Source organism: Epinephelus moara, chromosome 21 (genome assembly GCF_006386435.1).
Source record: "Epinephelus moara isolate mb chromosome 21, YSFRI_EMoa_1.0, whole genome shotgun sequence".
Classification (NCBI taxonomy): Eukaryota; Metazoa; Chordata; class Actinopteri; order Perciformes; family Serranidae; genus Epinephelus; species Epinephelus moara.
The window spans coordinates 33,216,662-33,236,626 of record NC_065526.1 but is presented as its reverse complement, the minus strand read 5'-3'; the positions used below and the strand labels follow the sequence as shown (position 1 = coordinate 33,236,626).

The 19,965-nt window shown below is 41.5% G+C and overlaps 2 protein-coding genes across 4 annotated transcripts in view; one reads left to right on the top strand and one right to left on the bottom strand.

Annotated features, from left to right (window-relative positions):
- The window catches only part of LOC126383099 (cysteine-rich secretory protein LCCL domain-containing 1-like), a 26,276-nt gene extending 9,012 nt beyond the window's left edge, over nt 1-17,264 (bottom strand). Inside the window, exons 1-7 of one of the 3 annotated variants that reach the window (XM_050033537.1) lie at nt 17,106-17,264; nt 11,861-12,035; nt 10,794-11,104; nt 3,793-3,911; nt 2,184-2,316; nt 587-702; nt 250-350 (exon numbers count right to left, since the gene is read on the bottom strand). In XM_050033537.1, coding sequence (XP_049889494.1) covers nt 250-350; nt 587-702; nt 2,184-2,316; nt 3,793-3,911; nt 10,794-11,060 — 736 coding nt within the window. In that variant the 5' untranslated portion in view covers nt 11,061-11,104; nt 11,861-12,035; nt 17,106-17,264. Of the gene's footprint in view, nt 1-249; nt 351-586; nt 703-2,183; nt 2,317-3,792; nt 3,912-10,793; nt 11,105-11,860; nt 12,120-17,105 lie in introns of those variants that run through there. The other 2 variants (XM_050033538.1, XM_050033536.1) reach the window with 2 other exon arrangements.
- A 249-nt stretch (nt 17,265-17,513) lies between these two features.
- On the top strand, nt 17,514-19,674 carry LOC126383102 (uncharacterized). Its single transcript, XM_050033542.1, has 2 exons — nt 17,514-17,974; nt 18,849-19,674. The coding sequence occupies exons 1-2, from the start codon at nt 17,514-17,516 to the stop codon at nt 19,321-19,323; spliced, it is 936 nt and encodes a 311-aa protein (XP_049889499.1). The 3' UTR covers nt 19,324-19,674.
- Nucleotides 19,675-19,965: the final 291 nt, after the last annotated feature.

The window sequence follows — 19,965 nt, the reverse complement described above, 5'->3', positions numbered from 1 at the left end:
CTACATATATATATATATATGTAAAAGCATAATTATAAGGCTACGAAAACCAAACAAATTTTATTTTATAGCGATTATACACTTATATAAACATATTAATGGGTAGAATATTCAGATTCAGATTCAGATTGACAATAAACCATGCCAAATATTACACACTGGCCATTTAATAACTAACTGCAATTTTTGCTGGGTTCAAGGGAATGTACAGTAAGGAGATAAAACATGGCAAAAGACCACAAAACCCACCTTTGTAGCAGAGATTATCCCTGCAGCCTCCACCATAGCTCGCTGGACAGGCAGAACAGGGAGTTCCATATTTGTATGGAGCGTGACCCCACCAGTTGCCCCTGAAAAAAAAAAAAGAAAAAAAAATGAAAGGGAATCTAATTTATTTGAATGTTTTTATAAGCAAGAGATGGAGGTGTATTATATTGAATAAATCCAATCTCCTGGAAATTATAGTAGTTTTATATTCATGATATTGCATTCATTGGCAGCAGGTCTCCGCACCACTGTTACTAATTTATTTTAATTTATTTTGAAGAAGATGTATCACATAGTATTGAAACAAGCAAAAACATACGGTGGGGAGTAGTTGCAGACCAGATAGACAGCTTTAGCCCAGATCATTCCCCACACGTTCATGTTGTAACACACATTGATGGCACAGCCGATACGATTGCTAGTCGCCCACACCAACTGAAAATTGAAATACACACAGACAAGCAAAATAAAACGCAGTACCTGCAGTAGAAAATGATTTAACATGATTCCATGGTGTCTTCACAGTAAGCAATAATGATAAACATTCAGAACTTGGAAGAACAGCCTTGTTTTTATCAAACTGATCTGATAAAGAACTCACATCAAAGTATTTCTTAAAGAGACTAAACATCCCCCAATAAGTGTTTTAACTAACTAACTAGAATTACCGCCTCACAGTTGTAGTCCTCTGTGACTCACACAGACAGTTTACATCCATGTCTGTCCAGACTCATATGTAGCCATGACAATAGACAGTGCTTCAAATATGGATGTTTCTGCAAAGAGGCTACAAATTCTAAGCAAGTATACTTCACACACATTTTTAATCTGACAGCACATAAGAGCTATACAATAAGCACAGTTTCAAGATGCACACCAATGATTAGTATCTGAGTTAAGACATTGCATAATGGCCAGAAAAGTGCTTTTATAGAACATTATTGTGTCAAACTGAAGACGACATTTGACCTTTTTGGATATAAAATGTCATCACTTAATCATTTTAGGGTTTAGATAATGAATGATATTTTGTCATAATTAGTGTATGAATTCTTGAGTTATTGCCAAAGACGTGAGGCCACAGTGACCTTCACCTTTAACCATCAAAATCTGATCAGTTCATTGTTGAGTCCCAGTGGATGACTGTACCAAATATGAAGAAATTCCTTTAAGGTGTTCTTGAGATATTGCATTCACGAGAATGGGATGGATGGATAGACAGACGTGTGGTCGGAAAAATGTACGGACAATGGACAGATGTAAGGACGGATGGACAGACAATTGGAAAACATTATTATCCCGCAATGGCTGTCACATGCGCAGGCATAGAAACTCCTGTGTGGGTATGTATGGATGTATAAAGACAACTGGATAGAGCACTGAAAGCATGGCCCCCTTTTCAGTGGTGCATCAAACCAGAAAAGCTTCATTTCTGCTGTATAAAATTACCTGTTTCCTCCGCATCGTGGGTCTCATACAGCAAGAGCATTAGAGACTTATGCTGCCTGAGTGGCTAACTTCCAGTTTTGCCCTCTGCTAACTGGAATAGGCATTAAATGATTTAATTGTGCGTCTCTTGTAGAAATATTATCAGATCTAATGGATCAAATCCTGATAGTGAAACAGTTCATTTCACGGGGGGATTTTACATCCAAAAAACGTATCCACTGATTTACAGGCATGTCTTTCACAATGTTAGTGGATGTGGAAAAGTCCTTTTAGGTCCCATGGCATCATGTGACGGACCTGGACACTGTAATTCTACATTTGGCTGCTATGACAAATTGGCTTCAAAGCCCGCCGCTGTTCAAGGAGGCTTGGTATAGTTGGCTGTTCCATAATAGAGTTTTAAGTAAATCCCTAAAATTCCAGAAAGCATGATTAACGCTTTAAGAGGAAATACAAAAAGCCCTTACCTGAGTGTAGTGAGTGCAAACAGGTCCTGAACATCTGAATGGGCAGTGTGGGTTACACTCCTGGGAGTAGGGATAGCTGTAGTATCTCACCTCATCATACCAGGCCTGGACATGGTAGGTAGGGGGGCGGTCTCTAAAGTCACACAAAAGGTGTTTATACTGTATCCTTCCATTATTATTACAAAAAAAGGTGACAATAAATACATTAAAGACATGTCTATAAAGGCAATCTCAGATAATTTGTTGGCAATGTCTGTATATAAGATGTTAAACTGCCTTGTTGAGGCTTCCATGAGCGAGGCACTTCGCCTAGGGCTGATTTTATTAGACCAGGTTCACAGCAGACATTTTATCATGTCATAGCAGGAAAAAGCACAGGTTGAAGACATTAACAAGGGCCACTTTCAATTTCGGTGAGCCATTTCCAGGCTCCTGGTATTGTGTATGCTTGCTGCCTGCCATAGCTTAATGAAATACTGAATGAAACTCAGTCATCATTAATGTCGTTAGTTACACCTGTACTTTTCCTGCTACAACAAGCATTACTAGAACACACCCACAATTATAGTTATATAAAAAAATATATAAAATTAGACCTTTTGACAGTTCTGAGAAATGGTGTAATTGGCCACAATACGTGAAAACACCTGTGTGGATGTATGGTTGGCAAGGGCTTTAATTTAGCGATGCAACCTGGGTGACACAGACAGTCAATTTTTTAAAATCATACTTCCTTAATAAAAGATACATCTACTGGATCATTGAAGCTGCATTTGCATTTTAGCCACTTGGGGGCAGCAGAACAAGCTGAAAAGTGAATATTGCCATATTTAATCTTTAAGAAAATATAAAGGTATGTCATACTGTTACCATTTTGTGAGGAATACACCCTGTGCCTGCTACGGCGGTTACCCGCTTCTTACCTTTTGTATTTTGTTTGGTTTAATAGGCTAATTGAGCCAAAAAGAGGAGTGCCACCTTACCTTTGTGAGTATGACTGTGCTCCTGCAATTTGCAAGCTTGTGAATTAGCTGTTCCTGCCCCCAGTCACTGCAGACCCCACATTAACCATAGGCACTCAATCCAAAAAGAAGATCATTTACAATGTGCGGGCATTTCAGTGAAGGTAGTGCATCTAAGTCTGTAATCCAGTCTTGGGCTGCCAAGTCACATGGATCTATGTTGTTTATCATGATTAGTTTGTTGTTTGTTGCTTGGCTTTGCGATTCAGTTTCAACAGTAAGGTCCCTCTTTTCTGTCTCTTTTCCCTCTACAGTACATCAGATTTGACCGATGTAACTTTCAAGTCAAGCGAAACAAAACAAAGCACCCTAGCAGGCACATTCCTCACAAGATGGCACCCCTGTCCCAAACTTTAACACAGAATGACATCAACTTCCCATTCCCTATAAAGGCAGGTATGTTAGGACACAGTCATTTATTTACGTATCTAGCAGACCTGGAAAAACACTGGCAAACATTTATTTCACACCGAAGTGGAGAGGGATGGTGCATATTGTTAGAAAACACTATTATTCTTATCATAATACTGTAGTATAAAACATAATTTGATCAACACAGCTCCCTTCACTTCTTTGTACATACACACCTGCCCCAGTGGGCTCCAAGGTTTTGGCCTATTTGCGTCAACATGTGGCTCGGTCCATGTTCCCATCGACAGGTATGTGCCCAGTGCTCTGCGCTCCTCTCTAACTCATAATCCCAAACCTGCAGAACACACACAGACACACACACACAGAATAAAACACACATTTTGGGTTAAATAGTTGTTTGCCTTTGGAAAAATTAACTTAGAAGGTTAACTCTGAAGGTCAGCTCAGGTAAGCAGCTAACTTTTTTTTTTCAGCTGGTAACTAAAGCATTTTCTCCTGGGCTTAAACTCAATGAGTCCAGAGCAGTTTTGCCTGCAACAGATGTTTGCAGACCTGAAACTCCACTCTGGATTGCCATTTAAGCAGGCAAAGTGGCCACTTACCATAGTTGTGGCTTTAATTGCTAGTTATTACATTTTTCAGATATCTCATCATTCTCTTTGAGTGAACTAAACTACCATAAATCCCACTGACACTAATCTGAAAGTAACCTTGCATACTCGAGACAAAGTGAACCTGAGAGATGAACCTGCTCTTTACTTTAAGGTACAGAAGCTATACACATGCCTCTCACAAATTTAACACAGTGTAGTCAAAACTAGGCCTCTCCTATTGAGCACACACATTCACTCCCTGACACACACAGACACATACATGAGAGAGAAGGGAAACAGAGGAATCACCACCACTACCACCACATCAACTTGCAGCTTTGTGCTATTATTCAGTGTGGCTGTTTCATAGCTTGTTTCCAGTAAGTTTTGGTCCCGTAAAACAAGTGTAGACAGAAAAAGCTACCAACACAGAGAGTCTCTGTTTGGGGGCTTGATGCCATCTTTACTGGAAAAATTTGACAAAATTAAACCCAATTGAGGTCAAAATACCTAAAGACTGTTATGAACAAAGTAGGGAAGTAGACCATGGATACAGGATTGAGCAATTCAAATGTTGCGGCAAAGTTAATTTACTGTTGACTTTGCTGGGGAGAAAGAAAAATAGGTGCAGTGTGCTCTGCTGCTGGCATACTGTTTGGTTGCATTATGGCTATCACACATCAAAACTAAAAGAATAGTGCTTAAGTGTGGAGTTGTAACTGCTCTGATTGACCACCATGATGTGTTCCATATGTTTGGAAAGGCTAACACACTGTGCATACTGTTGCCCATTCACTGTTGAGCTGCTTACTGTTCAGGCCTCATTGGAGAAGGGATATTTTGACTCTTTGCTCCTTTGGCCACAATCCAGCTGTGGCAGAGATACCAACATGAGGTGAAAAACTGCTCTAACCCTCTGAATGGTTGCCATGTGATACTACATTCTTCCATGGTTATTGCATTATATTGTAGCTGCTAGGTAGAATTCTGATTATTTCAATTTTGGTGACCTTATTTGTATTTAACTGCATTTAAAAGATTGCATGATTCTCTAAGGGTTAAGCTAATTCTGTCACATTACATTTCACCCAAAAAATGAAAGTAAAAGTCGATTCACAACAAAAAATTGTGAATCAAAAAATTCACAACAATCACAACAGGAAACACATGCTTGCCTGTTTAGCGGGTTTCACTTCAAAGTAGATGGGACACAGAGCAAACATTTGCAGGACATCAGTATGATGTAACCTTTATTGGACAATCATAGCCCAGTAGCTGCATGGGTGGGCGTGTTGCTACAGGTATCATCAACGCGTGCAATAAAATATGATCTGAGAGGGCAGGTTGAAGTAAAGATCCATGAATTTAGGACTTACCAGATAGTGCCATGCATTGTAAGAGACCATTTTGAAGCCTCAATGATCTGAAAAATTACCCTGGAAATCCAGAGTTCTCGCGAGAGCACAATTTGAATTTGCTCAACGAGTCACTCTGGCAATCAGTAATGATGTTCATTACCAATGCCTTTGTAGCCGAGCTGCGCCAATCACATCGGTGTATCTGATATAGGCGGGCCAGAGGCCAGCTAAACAGATGAGCTACGGATGAACACCATTTGTTTGAAACGGCTTTGGCCGCTACAATGAACGAGTTAGACTTGGCTTTTTCTCTAAAAGAGGAACAGAAGACGGCGCTAGAATCTTTCCTTTGCAAGAAGGACGTTTTTGCTGTTTTGCCGACCAGATACGGCAAGAGTCTAAACAACCAGTTAGCTCCGCTGGTAGCGCTCTGGATACGTCACCCCGTGTATTGTTCTGATTGGTCGTAGTGTTATCCAATTGCGTGCAGTGATATTTTCAAATGCATGCTTGGTGCCGCCCCTCGAGTTGGGCCATTTGCATTACTCATGGCCAGACCCTAAATCTTTCTAGATTTAGGTCTGGATTTCCGGGCTACTGAAAAATGTCCTATTGGAGCAAAAGTCCATTTCTCTGCCTCTGATCAGCTTACTCTGATATTCCTACCCTTACCCTAACCAGTCTCACTCGTCATGCCTAAACCAAACCAACCCAACCAATGAAGGCAACAAGTACTATCCAAAGTGGGACATGCCTTTGCCATAGTAGGAAGTTCAGATGATGCCATTCTGCATAATAATTAGCCATGTGCTTCTCTTTGGGAGAATTTTAGAGCACTGCAACTTTGTTTTTGGGATTCTGGACTATTGGAGCTTCAGAATTAGGCTGTGAAGCGGCAGAACAGTGAGTTGTCCCCTACCAGACAAAAGGAACTGCAGAGCAGTTTGTAATACTATGAGAATTATCATGGCACAGTGATTGTGGTGACCATAGACTGTATAATATAGATAGATTACATGACAGCTCCTGCAAAATGAAGTCTAAACATCTCAATCACTCCCTGGTGGTTGGATGCAGTACCCTCTCCATATTAGTGGATAAGACATGGGCTAATCTGAAAAGTAGTAGTACACATCAAATACATTTTTTCTAAAGATTGTTCTTATAATTATAGGTAGTTCTTATCACCAGGATGTATGTTTTTGTGATGCTTTTTCTGATACATTTGTTTTAATTACTTATTTGATGCTATAAAAAGGGGTTTGATGTCATTACTGGCAACTGTATGTGCACATTGGTGTTTGTAATCAATGGCACTGCTCACGATAGGTCTGACAGGTGTATGGGCGGGAAGTTGATACCATGGGCCTTGCTACTGGGCAACTTCACCAGTGCAAGATGGCAGTAGCCATATCAGGGATATTTTTGCTTGTACGATGGAAGTAAGTGGAGATGCGCTATCCATACAGCCATTAGTGCCGACAATCATTTCTTCCTTCATCTTACATACTGTATATTGAGTGAACTTCTCCCTCAAGCTCTCATTTTTCATTCTTTACACAACTAATTGAACTAAATGGAGTGCAACACCATAAATGCCTGTGAGGAAGTATGCATCGTAATTCCCATTTATGTACTTTATCATGGCTTGCCTATGACTGCAGATTTTGCAGCATGTGGCTGCTCTGAACAAGTTAAAACACTTTTGCCTTTGTTGGACAACACTTTGTAAAACCTAATTTGTTTTAAGCATATTGAACCCTTAACCCGACTTATAAAGCAAAACTACCCACCTACAAGTGCCATGTGTCACTACTGTTGCAGGTTATAATGAAATTGGAGTTCTGCACGAAGCTTTCACTGCAAACAATCTACAGCGGATACTAATGATCTCTGCCAGCTCATTATTCTCTCCGAGTCCTTGTTATTCTTCACCCTCAATTATCCAGCAGAGAGGAAGATGGACTGCCCGCCAGCCTTTGGAGAAAGGTCACGGTAACAACTACCAATCTCCTTTTGCATTCCGAAGAGCATTAAGTTCCCAAAATACAGAGCTGTTTCCAGCCATCTGCCAGGACCACCTCTGCTACAGAGCTAAGTGCAAGATGTGCAGTCTTACAGCAGTAGATTTAGAGTGAATGTTCCAGATATCAGTATTGAGGCATAATACAAGAAGACATCCTTTACTTTGGGAATCCAAAGTATGCAACATGGTTCACGTGTAATTTAATGCTTGTAATTCAACTTACAGTTTAGAAAGTGGCTGTGATTATAGAAACCTGTTAAGAGGTCTCTTATTCTCAGGAAAATCTGCAGGGCAAGAAGTGACTTAGATGAACAGATGCAATAGTGCTTTGAAAGGCATTTGCTGGATTTTGTATGAAATTAAGAAGTCAGAGCTGCAGTGAAAGTGCAGCCCTTTTGGCCTCCAAATCCTGCAATCTGAAAACCAAATACTTGGCCCTCATCAGTCCCCAGCCTTACCACATCATTATCATCAGTAATAGTATCCCTTGCTAAAGAAACACTGGATTAGTGTACATAACATACATTTACACTACTGTGCCCCACGTTTCAAACGGCGGGGCTCAACATGTTTGAAATAGATTCACCGCAGTGGCACCCAAAATGAGATGCGTGGAGGATCAAACAAAAGATAACACAGGCCTTGGCCAGGGTTTAACTGAGCTGCGATGGATGGAGAGAGGTGAAGGGAGAGCGGGAAAATGAAGCAGGGTGAAGGAAAGCCCGAGGGAAAGCTAATGAATCTAAGGATCAAGAAGGCACAAGGGCCAGGCAGGGAGAAAGAGACTCAGTAGGCGGAGAAATGGAGTGATAGAGTAAGAAGATGTAGAGCAGGAAGGAAAGGAGGGAGGGCAGGATGGTTGAGGTAGAGGGCAGGACAACACTGCGGGGGTGAAAGCTGGATATGGGCCAGGGTCAGCGAGGGCGGGCAAGCAGGAGGCAGGAGCTATAGCGAGCCAGATGGTGGCTTTGGATAGCAGATCTTGTTCCCTCTGTCTTTCCTTCCCTACTCTGCTGTCTTGAGCTGACAGAACTACAAGAAAGTGCTTTCTCTGAGAAAGACGTATGACTTTAGTGTCAAACCTATCTGATTTGGCCAGATTTACCAGATATCAACCCTCAGAGAGTTGTGTCTCTAATCTTTTATTTGATAGTGTGAATGTACTGTATACATGCAGTCACAAGGGAAGAAATTATCCATTCTGATCTATGTTTTCATGTTTGCTTCATGTAAAACACAAGGTACTTTTAGTTACTGTTGCTATGCTGATCAAGCTGTCTGTGCCAACATGGCGCAATTGCAGTGTACAATGATGGCAGATTTATCACTCAAAATGCTTCTATTTTTTGGAACAGTAGGTCCTTGATTTCACACAGAGGAGGACGAAACAGCTTCTCAATTATACCCGATGAGCCAGTTTTACCAAAAACTGGCGACTGTAGCTGGCAGTTTTATCAGCTAGCTAGCTAGTTGAGCTAACATTAGCTCTATAAATTAGTTAAAGGTCCAGTGTGTAAGATTTAGGGGGATATATTGGCAGAAATGAAATATAATATTAATAACTATGTTGGCATTAGTATGTAATCACCTGAAACTATGAATACGGAGTGGGTCTTTGTCCACAAAGTTCACTGTGTTGTGCTACAGACAAACCGAACACCGACTCTAGATAGGGCCAATCGCATTTTTGGCCACCATAGTTCTCCAACACACTTGGCACGCAGGCAAAGTTTCAGTTGGTTGCAATCTGCAATCTCACCACTAGATGCCACTAAATCTTACACACTAGACCATTAAAACCTGTGTATAGTTGTCCTATTAATGTTTCCAGACTTGTATAACAAGGATCCTGCGTTAAATGACTACAGCTAAAGCAACATGTCCAGGCAAAAATAAGCATCTTTGCTAGGTTATGATCCACAACTGTATGTAGAAAACATGGAAATAAAGAAACTCCATTGTTGTTGTATTGCAGTGTATAGCTAGTAAGTCCTAGCATGTACAAACCTACAACCATATTGTGAAACGCTGGTGTGTTAACTTCCCCAAATCCAATAGAAGTAGGACAAAACTAGGCAATTAACGTTAGCCCAGACTTTGATAGCATCTAGGACTGGCTTACACACAGTGAGGAAATACAATACGGTGGATGTGGGAGGCACAGTGGTGCAGTGGTTAGCATTGTTGCCTCACAGCAAGAGGGTTCCAGGTTCTAACCCAAGGTAGGGAGTTCGAACCCTTGGGTGGGGGAGCCCCTCTGTGCGGAGTTTGCATGTTTTCCCTGTGTCAACATGGGTTTTCTGTGGGTACTCTGGCTTCATCCCACAGATTAACTGGTGACTCTAAACTGGCTGAATGTGAGCGTAAATGGTTTTCTAACTCTAAAATTAATGATGTGCCAGTCGTGAACAGGGCTTTTTCATACCAGTAACCCTACAAACAAAGCTGGCCCTTCCCATTAAGTGATAGAAGCAGTTTTTTTTTCATGAACACAAGATGATAACAAAAAAATAAATTTAACTTACTTAATAAAAACTTACAACATTTCAAGACATTTTTTCCAATGAGTAGTAACAAAACAGTAAAATTAGTGACACGGGCGAAATGGACAAATCAGGTAGGCCAAGTAAGTATTTTACTGTCCCCCTACTGTTTTGGTGGTAACTGACAAATACTGTATTTACTGTAGTCTATTTAAAGATAGTGTTGCTACCTACAGGTCTCACTTTAGTCTTTACATGCTTATTTGTATATTATGCATGTTTATACTAATATTTGCAATACACAATTTTGTTCAGTGCCATTTGAATACAGGGAGACCCCCAAACCAAATCCTGCTTGGGGCCCCCGAAAAGTCTAAGGTCGGCCCTGTCCACAATCGAATTAAACTACTAAATTGGTTTATCTAAAGGGCTGAAAATGACACCACTTTTAAAAGTCTTTTAATGCAGTGTACTTCCTAAAGCCCAGTGTGCTCTGCCTCAGCATGTGCCCCATTATGGTTGCTTAAGCGTCATCGGACGTGCTTTAGCAAACTGTCAGTCAAAATGAACTGATTTTGCATCAGTTTCCAGGAATTTAATTTTGTCTCTTTATCTCTAACTAAAACTGGTGCCGTGTATTTATTTAAATTAAAAACAGGAAAGGTATGAAGGGTTGAACTTTTTTGAATGATAAGATGTATTCAAGTGTAGATTTACCTACACTATATGACAGACAGCTGTGTCCTCAGAACTTACCATGTACTCCATGTTAGAGGCAGGAGGATGGACCTGACCCCGCAGCTTGTTGTGCAAGTCCAAGATAAGGTGCATGTCTCCCTCGCTGATTGCCCTCTTCCCTCTCGACCTGGCCTTCCACCACTCCTCATCCTTGTCCCTGTACTGGTCCAGAATGGATTCGAGTTGTGTGGAGTTGGTGAGGACCATGGCCAGGACTGTTTGGCTCAAACACAGCAACAAGCTTGCCACTCTAACCAAGCCCGGGAAAGGAAGAGACGTCTTCATGATGGGGAAATTACTGCAGCTGAATAAAGAATACTTTTTGTTGTCTGCAAAACAGAGAGAGTGCAAGTTTAAGTGGAATAGCTGGAGTATTTTTTTTCATGCAGCAGTTTAATATGTGATGTTGAAATGATGCACAGGTCTGCATAGAAATTTAGAAGAACATGGACTCTGAAAATCCAGGCTTGACATTAGCATTTACATCAGTGTACACACTCATTTTCTCCCTTTTCAGCAAGCTTACCCACACTACAGCATGTTTATGAAGAGCCCAAAGACACTTTGAATCTGTCCTCTGTCTCAGTTTGAATAATGCTGTAATTATACTGTAGGAGACTTCACTTCAAACAGTAAGGCTACTACAGCTTTCAGCAGCCTGAGTGCATCTGCAGGTCACTGCATCACCACACACAGTAGGACCAGTGTCAACTGAGTTTTCACACGTTATGTTACGGAGCACGAGATTTGGTGCGCATGCGCAGCAAACAAGCACTGGAGGGAGGCTTTCAGCATTTTAATTTTTGATATAAAATCAGATTAAATAATACCATACATCTTTAGATAATGATTTTTTTTTAAATAGTTCCAACAACTTCCATAATAGACAATATTGTGAAATGATTCTAGGAATATATTTGAAAGACAAAACGTGATAAGATCGCTTTAATCTCACTTGTTTGAAACAAGAACACACACACACACACACACACACACACACACACACACACACACACACACACACACAGGTCCTAAATAGTAGAATAACCATGTTTATTGAGCAGTAATGTGTACTGGAGGTTTACCTTTAAATTCCGCCAAAGTGGTCAAAATACTTCTCAGGTGCAATATTCCAGATGCCACAACCCTTTGAGATTATTGCAGAGTGACAGTTTTCCAGTCCAGGGAGCCTGTAATTCCATCCATCACATAAAATGAGTGCAGGCAGTCAGTTCTCTTTCCCACTTTACATCCACGCTGCTGGAAGAGAGAGAGAGAGAGAGCTCAGAAATGTCTATAGGTACCTGCTGAATTCCTCAGCTGGCTCAATACGCTGCTTGCTGCATGGGACCGCTGCTCATTTTGCGTTTATATGCCAAATTTGCAACGCAGAGGACCACGCCTCCACAAACCCTCTTGCTTCCCCTCACACCGCACCCCCACCTTACACACACACACACACACACACACACATCTGTTGGAACTCCAGGGTTGATCTATTTGAGGAGGCACCTGATCGCACAAGAGGTGACTTGAAGGTAAACTTGTGGATGTTATGAGAGCAGCCCACTCCTGTTACAAATATTGCACATTTTGCTTTTTCCAGGTTTTTTTGTTTGACAGGAAGACACGGTCAGAACTAGTTATTGGCAGCAGAAAATAGCCAACAGTTAAGATACAGTATACATGTCCAAGGAACCATTAGGCCATATAAAGCACCTTGATGAAAAACCACAATGTCTGTAAGGATTCCTGGGGGTTAGGAGGCCAGCCTGCAGTCATAATATTTCTTTTATTCTCATATTGTATCACTATACAGTCATTTCTCATGGTGTCACTGTGTGTCTTCTAAAGGAACACAGTTTGCAGTCATACTGTGTCCTTGCAAAAAAATAGTAGAAAATTACAGTAACAATCATTGACATGAATGCATCAAACATCCCATTCATGAGCATCTGTGGGTGTTGTATTCCTTTCCTTGAGGGATGAACTTGTCTGAGATCAAATCAGGTCTTTTGCCGTCTGTGAGAATGGCGGCAGCAGCAGCAGCAGCCAGCAGGGTGGCCAGTATTCCCCTGTGACACGACCACAAAGCACTGATTCATCTGCCTTTACATACACTAGAACATTTGTGAAAGTTTGTGGGCTGTGTGTGTGTGTGTGTGTGTGTGTGTGCCCTCTCTCCCCACTCTCCCTGCTTCCTCTACTCCGACACGTTCTGTTTGTGACTGTCCATCAGCACAGAGAGGACAGTTTATTTTGAATTATCATTGAAGTACAAAAGCGAGGCAAAATGAGGAGAAATATACAAACTAGCAACAGCAAACAAACATTGGAATAAAACGTGTGTGGAAAATTGATAGATTGCACACATTTTTGGGGGCTTAAGAGTGGATGGAAAGGGGGAGAGAGGGGATGCCATGTAGCAAAGGGCCACAAGTTGGAATCAAACCTGGGCCACTGCAGGAAGGACACAGCCTTAATATATGGTGCGCCCTCTCTACGAGATAAGCTACTAAGCACCCGGAGTCTTCTAATTTATGAAAATGATCAGTAGGTTTCGCTTTTATAGGAAAATACACAGTATGATTAAACTACTCTCACAGAAACTCATCTATTACTGTAACATCAACCACACCAAAGTAAATGTCCATCACAACTTCCCAGACCAAAAAAGGCAGTAAAGAAATGGATTGATCATTTGTCAAAATGATTTTTGTTAATTTTCTTTGTTGACTGACTAATCAGTTAATCAATGAATCACTCCAGCACCACTTCTCTCTCATAATTCTACATTCTAAGTTGTGTCTACTTACACAAAATGAGTGATATCCCAATGACTGAAACATAAAAAGGTCTGCAAATACAGTTTTTTTTTCCAAACAGTTGGCACAAAAAAAGCAAATGATTTTAGGAATAGCACCTTATTAAACATCATGTGTGCATAAACAGCATCAGCAGTGCTCCTGGCTCAGCTTGATGACAGGAAGCCTGCAAGGCTGATAATATATTATACATTCAGCACAGCCCTATATGCCAGACATTCACTAGTTTCATCATCATTCCACTTAGTTAAAAATTAGGTTATATCAAAATTATTGAATGATTATTTGTGATGACTATGTGCACTTAAGTGCTAAACAACACAAGCTCAGTGGTGATCATAAACTTCAGCTCTACAAACACTGAAGACTATTTATCTCTTCCATAAGCATCTGCTGCCCCCTCTTGGTTTGTGCTGTTGCCCCACAGCAAGAGGGTTTCTGGTTAAAACCCTGGGTGGGGGTTCAAGCCCTGTGTTCTCCCTGTGTCAGCGTGGGTCTTCTCCAGGTACTCCGGCTTCCTCCCACAGTCCAAAGACATGCATGTTAAGTTAACTGGTGACTCTAAATTGTCCGTAGGTGTGAATGTGAGTGTGAATGGTTGTCTGTCTCTATGTGTCAGCCCTGTGATAGTCTGGCAACCTGTCTAGGGGGTACCCCACCTCTTGCCCAGTGTCAGCTGGGATAGGCTCCAGCACCCCCGTGACCCCCAACGGGATAAGCAGTTACGGAAAATGAATATATATTATTGTTTTATTATTTAATAATGAAAAGATTGTGGACAAGAAGCAATAATTCCAAGGGAGCATAGGAGGAAGTAGCCAACATAAGATCAGTCACATGGATGTTAAGTTAGTAGATAATTGTCCAATCTACTGTTAAATTTGGGAACATTTTAATCTCTTCGCCAGACTCTTTGAGAACCTTTTTTGTTTTGACCTTTTGTTGCTTACTGTTGACTTGCCAGTACCCCCAACGTGCGCAAGGGCCTGGTCATTTTTTGGTTCCAATAAAGTGGGTTATTAACTTTAAAGAAAAAAAATACTATGAAGGAGAATTAGGGCAATGTTAAAGACAAACAATTTCTTAGATTTTGAAAATAAAGTCACAAATCTACGAGAAAAAATGCCATAATATTACGAGAACGAATTTATAAATCTACGAGAAATAAGTCGTAAAACAACAAGAATAATGTCAAAATAATACAAGGTTAATTCTCGTAATTTTAGGAGAAACAAAGGTCACAGATTTAGACTGAAAAGTCGGGTAACATACAAAGTGTGTACAAAGCCTTAGGATGCAAAGCAGAACAGGATTGTGGGTAAGCTATATATAAATGAAAACACACTGAACATGATAACACTCAGTACGACATCACCCAGATGTGTGATCACCAGCAGCACCCTTCTATGATGTGGTCTGTAAAATGACACAACAACTTTCAGGGGATTTTTTTTTCTGGTGGCACACTGGCAGAAGTGGAGCAGTGTGGCTCAGTGTGGATGAATGAAAAATGTTATGTGATATTGTAAATGTAATGATATCACCCGAAATTATGCGTTATATTACTTTGGTACTGCTAAAATGTGTATTATTGTCACCCCCAACACTGTTTGTATAAACTTGTCACTTTTTATACCATGTTAACCAACTTTTCATTCTTAATCTGTAATTTTTTTTTCTCCTAATTAAGAGTTTAATCTCGTAATATTTTGACTTTATTCTTGTAGATTAACAACTTTATTCTCATAGACTTACATCTTTATTCTCAAAATCTCATTTTTTTTCTTTAACATGGCCCTAATCCTCCTCCATAGAACACACTAAATAAAAACAAAAATTGTAAATGTATTCATTTTAACAGCGTTGATACTGCCTACTAATAAAATGAGGAGATGCAACCACCTCTTGTAGTGACCAATAGTGTGCTCAAGTAGTGTCTTAAAATTTTATTTGAAAATGTCAGACATGTTCGTTGTAGCAGTGATACCCAAATATCTAAATGACCTTGAAACAACTCTAAATGGGAGGTGTGAATATTGTGGGAATATTGTGGGTATTTATAGGAAGTATTTTAATTCTTTGACAAATTTTAGCTCGTATTCAAAGACCCATTACATATCATATTGCCTCACAACAGATATAGTATAAGAGATATGATATTTGGTATTGATTTAGATGGATTTGTTACATAAAACAATAACTCATCGGCATATTATGACATTATGTGCCCCTCCCCCCCCGCCCCCCCCTCTATAGACTAGTCATTTAACAAAAACATTGCAATAGCCAAAAGTTCTAAATGCTGAACATTTTTGAATATTTACAGTGTTTCTGTATTAGTTTAACCCAAAGTTAATACAAACTCAGCCACAGGTGAGTCAATGGAATATTTCATGTTCTTTCTAGTTAGTTTGAAGTTCTGAAGTTACACTAAAAGTAAACTGTTTGTTGCGCTCGCTCACATGCCCCTAGCACCGTTGGGTAAGCATTATTGATAACAACAAGGTTGTGCATGCATACAGCTGCTGCACCTTTGCCCCCTCCCGGCAAACACTGCTCAGATGACAAAGTTGTGCTGATCAGAAGGCAAACATTGCAACATGCAGAGAAAACTGAAATGATGAAATTCAAGTAAAAACACAGTTTACATCAACTCTATTGAAAATCTCTGGAAAACAGATATGTATCAGTGTCTGTTTCTCCTTCTAGAGACTGTTAGATTTCATTGTGTTTTTGGTTGTGAAATGAAATGAAAATGGTTGTGTTTGCCGACAATCACTGTTCCATTTTTCTTGTCCTTTCAAAGTCCAAGAATGGTCTGTCTAGCAAAGTCTTCAAAAACCTGTAATCCTTGGAAGTAATTCTCAGAGTTGCACCATGGAAAAGGCCATGTATGTTTTGTTTTTATTAAAAAGAAGTACACTGTTTACCATCTTCACCATCTTAGTTTAGCTTTGTTAGCATTGCTAACATTTACTAATTAGCAGTTTACATAAAGTAGCCTACAGCTGGGGCTAATGTGAATCTCACTTTTGCAAGTATTTAATGATTAACCAAAGTAGTGGTCAACTCATTCTGAGGGAAAATGTGTACGTTGTCTACGTCGCCTCACGTCGCCCTGTGTGTTGCATTTGAACACACTACAAAGACTACAAAGACTACATCCGACAGCCAAGTAGCACGTACGTTCTGCGCCTGCGTGAGAGAGAGCGGAGTGAGAGAGTGGTACATCCTGTGGGCCGAGGGGTTTCCTATCTGTGCAGCCGAGCACCACAGCACCTCCGCGGACTATTACATCCAGACAGTCCTGGTGTTTCCTCCGCAGGCTCCACTTCACTCAGCTGCCCGACAAACCCGCTGCTTCTTCCCACTTTGTGGGGCAGCTGAGTGAAGTGGAGCCTGAGGAGGAAGCACTGGTTAGGCCCGGTTTCACTACAAGCAGATTCACTCTCTACAGGGGCGAGGAAATAAAACCTGAACAGCCAATCAGAGTGATCTCTCTCACCGACAAGCTCCGCCGCCGATTCAACATGCTCAATCAGCCGAAAACTGCTGACGCCGAAGTGCAGATGGTGCAGGACACACCGCAAAAACTAGGGCAACAGACGCTCACCAACGGCCCAACTTTGACCGACAGCCAACCGTCGGCTTGGTGTGTCAGGGCCTTCAGTGTGCTTTGGCAAGACAAGGAACTGATCAAACATGAGTGCAAGAGACAGGCACAGAGAGTCCCATATTAGAGGAAGCAGCTAAATAATTAATTACAGTTTGGACGTCATGATCCCTCCCTGACTTTATAAATGGTGTCCAGGGGCAGCCTGTCAGACACACACAGGCACTGCTGTGTACTTGAATCTCTTTCACAGGGATTGTTCTTAGTCAGATCTCTTTCTATTGAGAAATTTACATCAACATGGGGAACACACACTGGCGTGCTGAGGACGCAGCCCACATTGCCTCTATTGCTCGAGACATCTGCCCTTTTCCGAACTACAGCCCCAGTCCTCTTTTCACAGACATGCTCTCCATCAACTCATCCTTTCACCTGAGGAGTCACTACATGGCAGTGCAGTCCTCCCTGACCCCCGTGCAGCTGGAGGACTTCACCCAGAACCTGAGGACCACTTTTGGCAGGGAGGGCAAAATCACTCTCGGTGGGGTGGGGGTAGTGGCCTTGTCCCTGGCTGTGCTGTTTGACACCCTTGCCAGACAGGCCAGAGGAGAGTGGGTGCCAGACTCAGGGCCGATTCCTGGTTTATTTGTCAAAGACCCAAGAGGCTACTACCCACCGTACATCTACACGGCCAGTGAGTACCTGAGGCTGGTGCCCCACATTGCAAACAACCCCACCAGGATGATGAAGGAGACAGAGAGGTAATGTGTATTTATTTACATGTGCTCTTTAAAATCAGTTTGTCAGTGTAAAGGTGCTGACACACCAAACCGACATCAAAGAACTAGTGGTGACGAAAGCCAACTGTTGCGTTGTCTACGTCGCCTCACGTCGCCCTGTGTCAGTTGCATTTGAACACACTACAAAGGCTACATCCGACGGCCAAGTAGCACGTACGTTCTGCGTCTGCGTGAGAGGAAATAATGCAAAAAGGGAAACCGGAAGTCAGAGGAATGAGAGTGGTACATCCTGTCAACCGAGGGGTTTCCTATCTGTGCAGCCGAGCACCGCAGCACCTCCACGGACTATTACATCCAGATGGTCCCGGTGTTTCCTCCACAGGCTCCACTTCACTCAGCTGCCTGACAAACCTGCTGCTTCTTCCCACTTTAACCTGAATAACAAACCGGGGCTCAGTGCTCTGGTTGGATCCAAACGGAGAGCCAGGGCTAGCTGGGAGACTAGCGGAGGCTAACTGGCTGTGCTTCCCTCCAGTCATTCTGCAGCTATTCAGGTTAAAGTGGGAAGAAGCAGCGGGTCTGTTGGGCAGCTGAGTGAAGTGGAGCCTGAGGAGGAAACACCGGTTAGCCTGAACAGCCAATCAGAGTGATCTCTCTCACCGACAAGCTCCGCCGCTGATTCAACATGCTCAATCGGCCAAAAAGCCGCCGACGCCGACGCCGACACCGACACCCAAGTGCCGACGGTGTGGGACACACCGCAAAAACTAGGGTGACAGACGCTCACCGACGGCCAACCGTCGGCTTGGTGTGTCAGGGCCTTTAAGTCTTTAGTCAGTATTGTGTCTAGTCTATGTGACATTGTGTGGTGTTATTGTCTGTTAATTTCACCAAGGTACCTCTGGCGGTTAAAAGCTGATGACCAATCTTTGGACAAACTGGGAGAAAACCACACATTACGGCTAAATGAAGACATCACAGCACTCAATGTGATTCTGGGACGCGCTTTTGCATTCAGTTTGAAGCTTCACCTCCTCCGATTCAAAAACATCACAAATGATGAACTTCGTTTCGATGACAGAATATTACCAGATGATATGATCTTTAATCTCAACTGTGACCCAGAGGCTGCTGACAAAGAATTTTTGGCTGAAGTGCAAAAATCTGACAACCACACCCAAGAAGCTTTTAAAAGATGCAAGCCAGACAGTGATATACCAACTACATGGCTGCAGCATTTTGCCCATCTAGTATGGCTAGATGCCATCTACGTCCCCTTGTATGGAAACATACATAAACATGCTTCATTGATTGCACAAAGAGAAGATTTTGACCTGAAGGCCGATGCACTCAGAAAATGGGTTGAGTAGTGTACTGCCCAAGACAGCTGAGAAGAAAAGGGGGTGGCTGTCAGCTGTGACACTTTTTCATCAACACAAAATAACCTTCCATTACTTGAACAGTAATAAAAGCAGGTCTCTAAAAAGACGCAGGTGTGTGATTACAATTTATCAGTAGATGTTTTTTGAACCCAAATGTTAAGGGCATGATTTTGTTAAATGTACAAGGAGTGCATTTTTCTAAAAATCCGCATTGATTTAGACATCTAAATATATAATATTTAAAAGAAAAATAGTGCAATCTACTTTTGAACACCATTCATTTCAGTGGCACCTATCAGCTCAATGTGACAACCATAGGCTACATGTAGCATATAGGTTATATGCTACATATAACATATATAGGTATATAGGTTTATTTAGATTGTTTCATTTTGCAATAACAAAAGGTCTATGAAAGAAAAAAGTTAAATTGTTGAACTCTACACACTGAAAATATGCTTAAGGGTTGAAGTGAATGCCAATATGGCGTTCATGCATTTATAAACATGACCAAATCAGGGACTAATTTTGTTACAAAGTTGCATAATTGCTTAGAGTTGGTTCATGTTCTCATGGCAGCATTTACAGGCAGACCAGATAAAATGCCTTGCACAAGAACGCTGCTCTTGA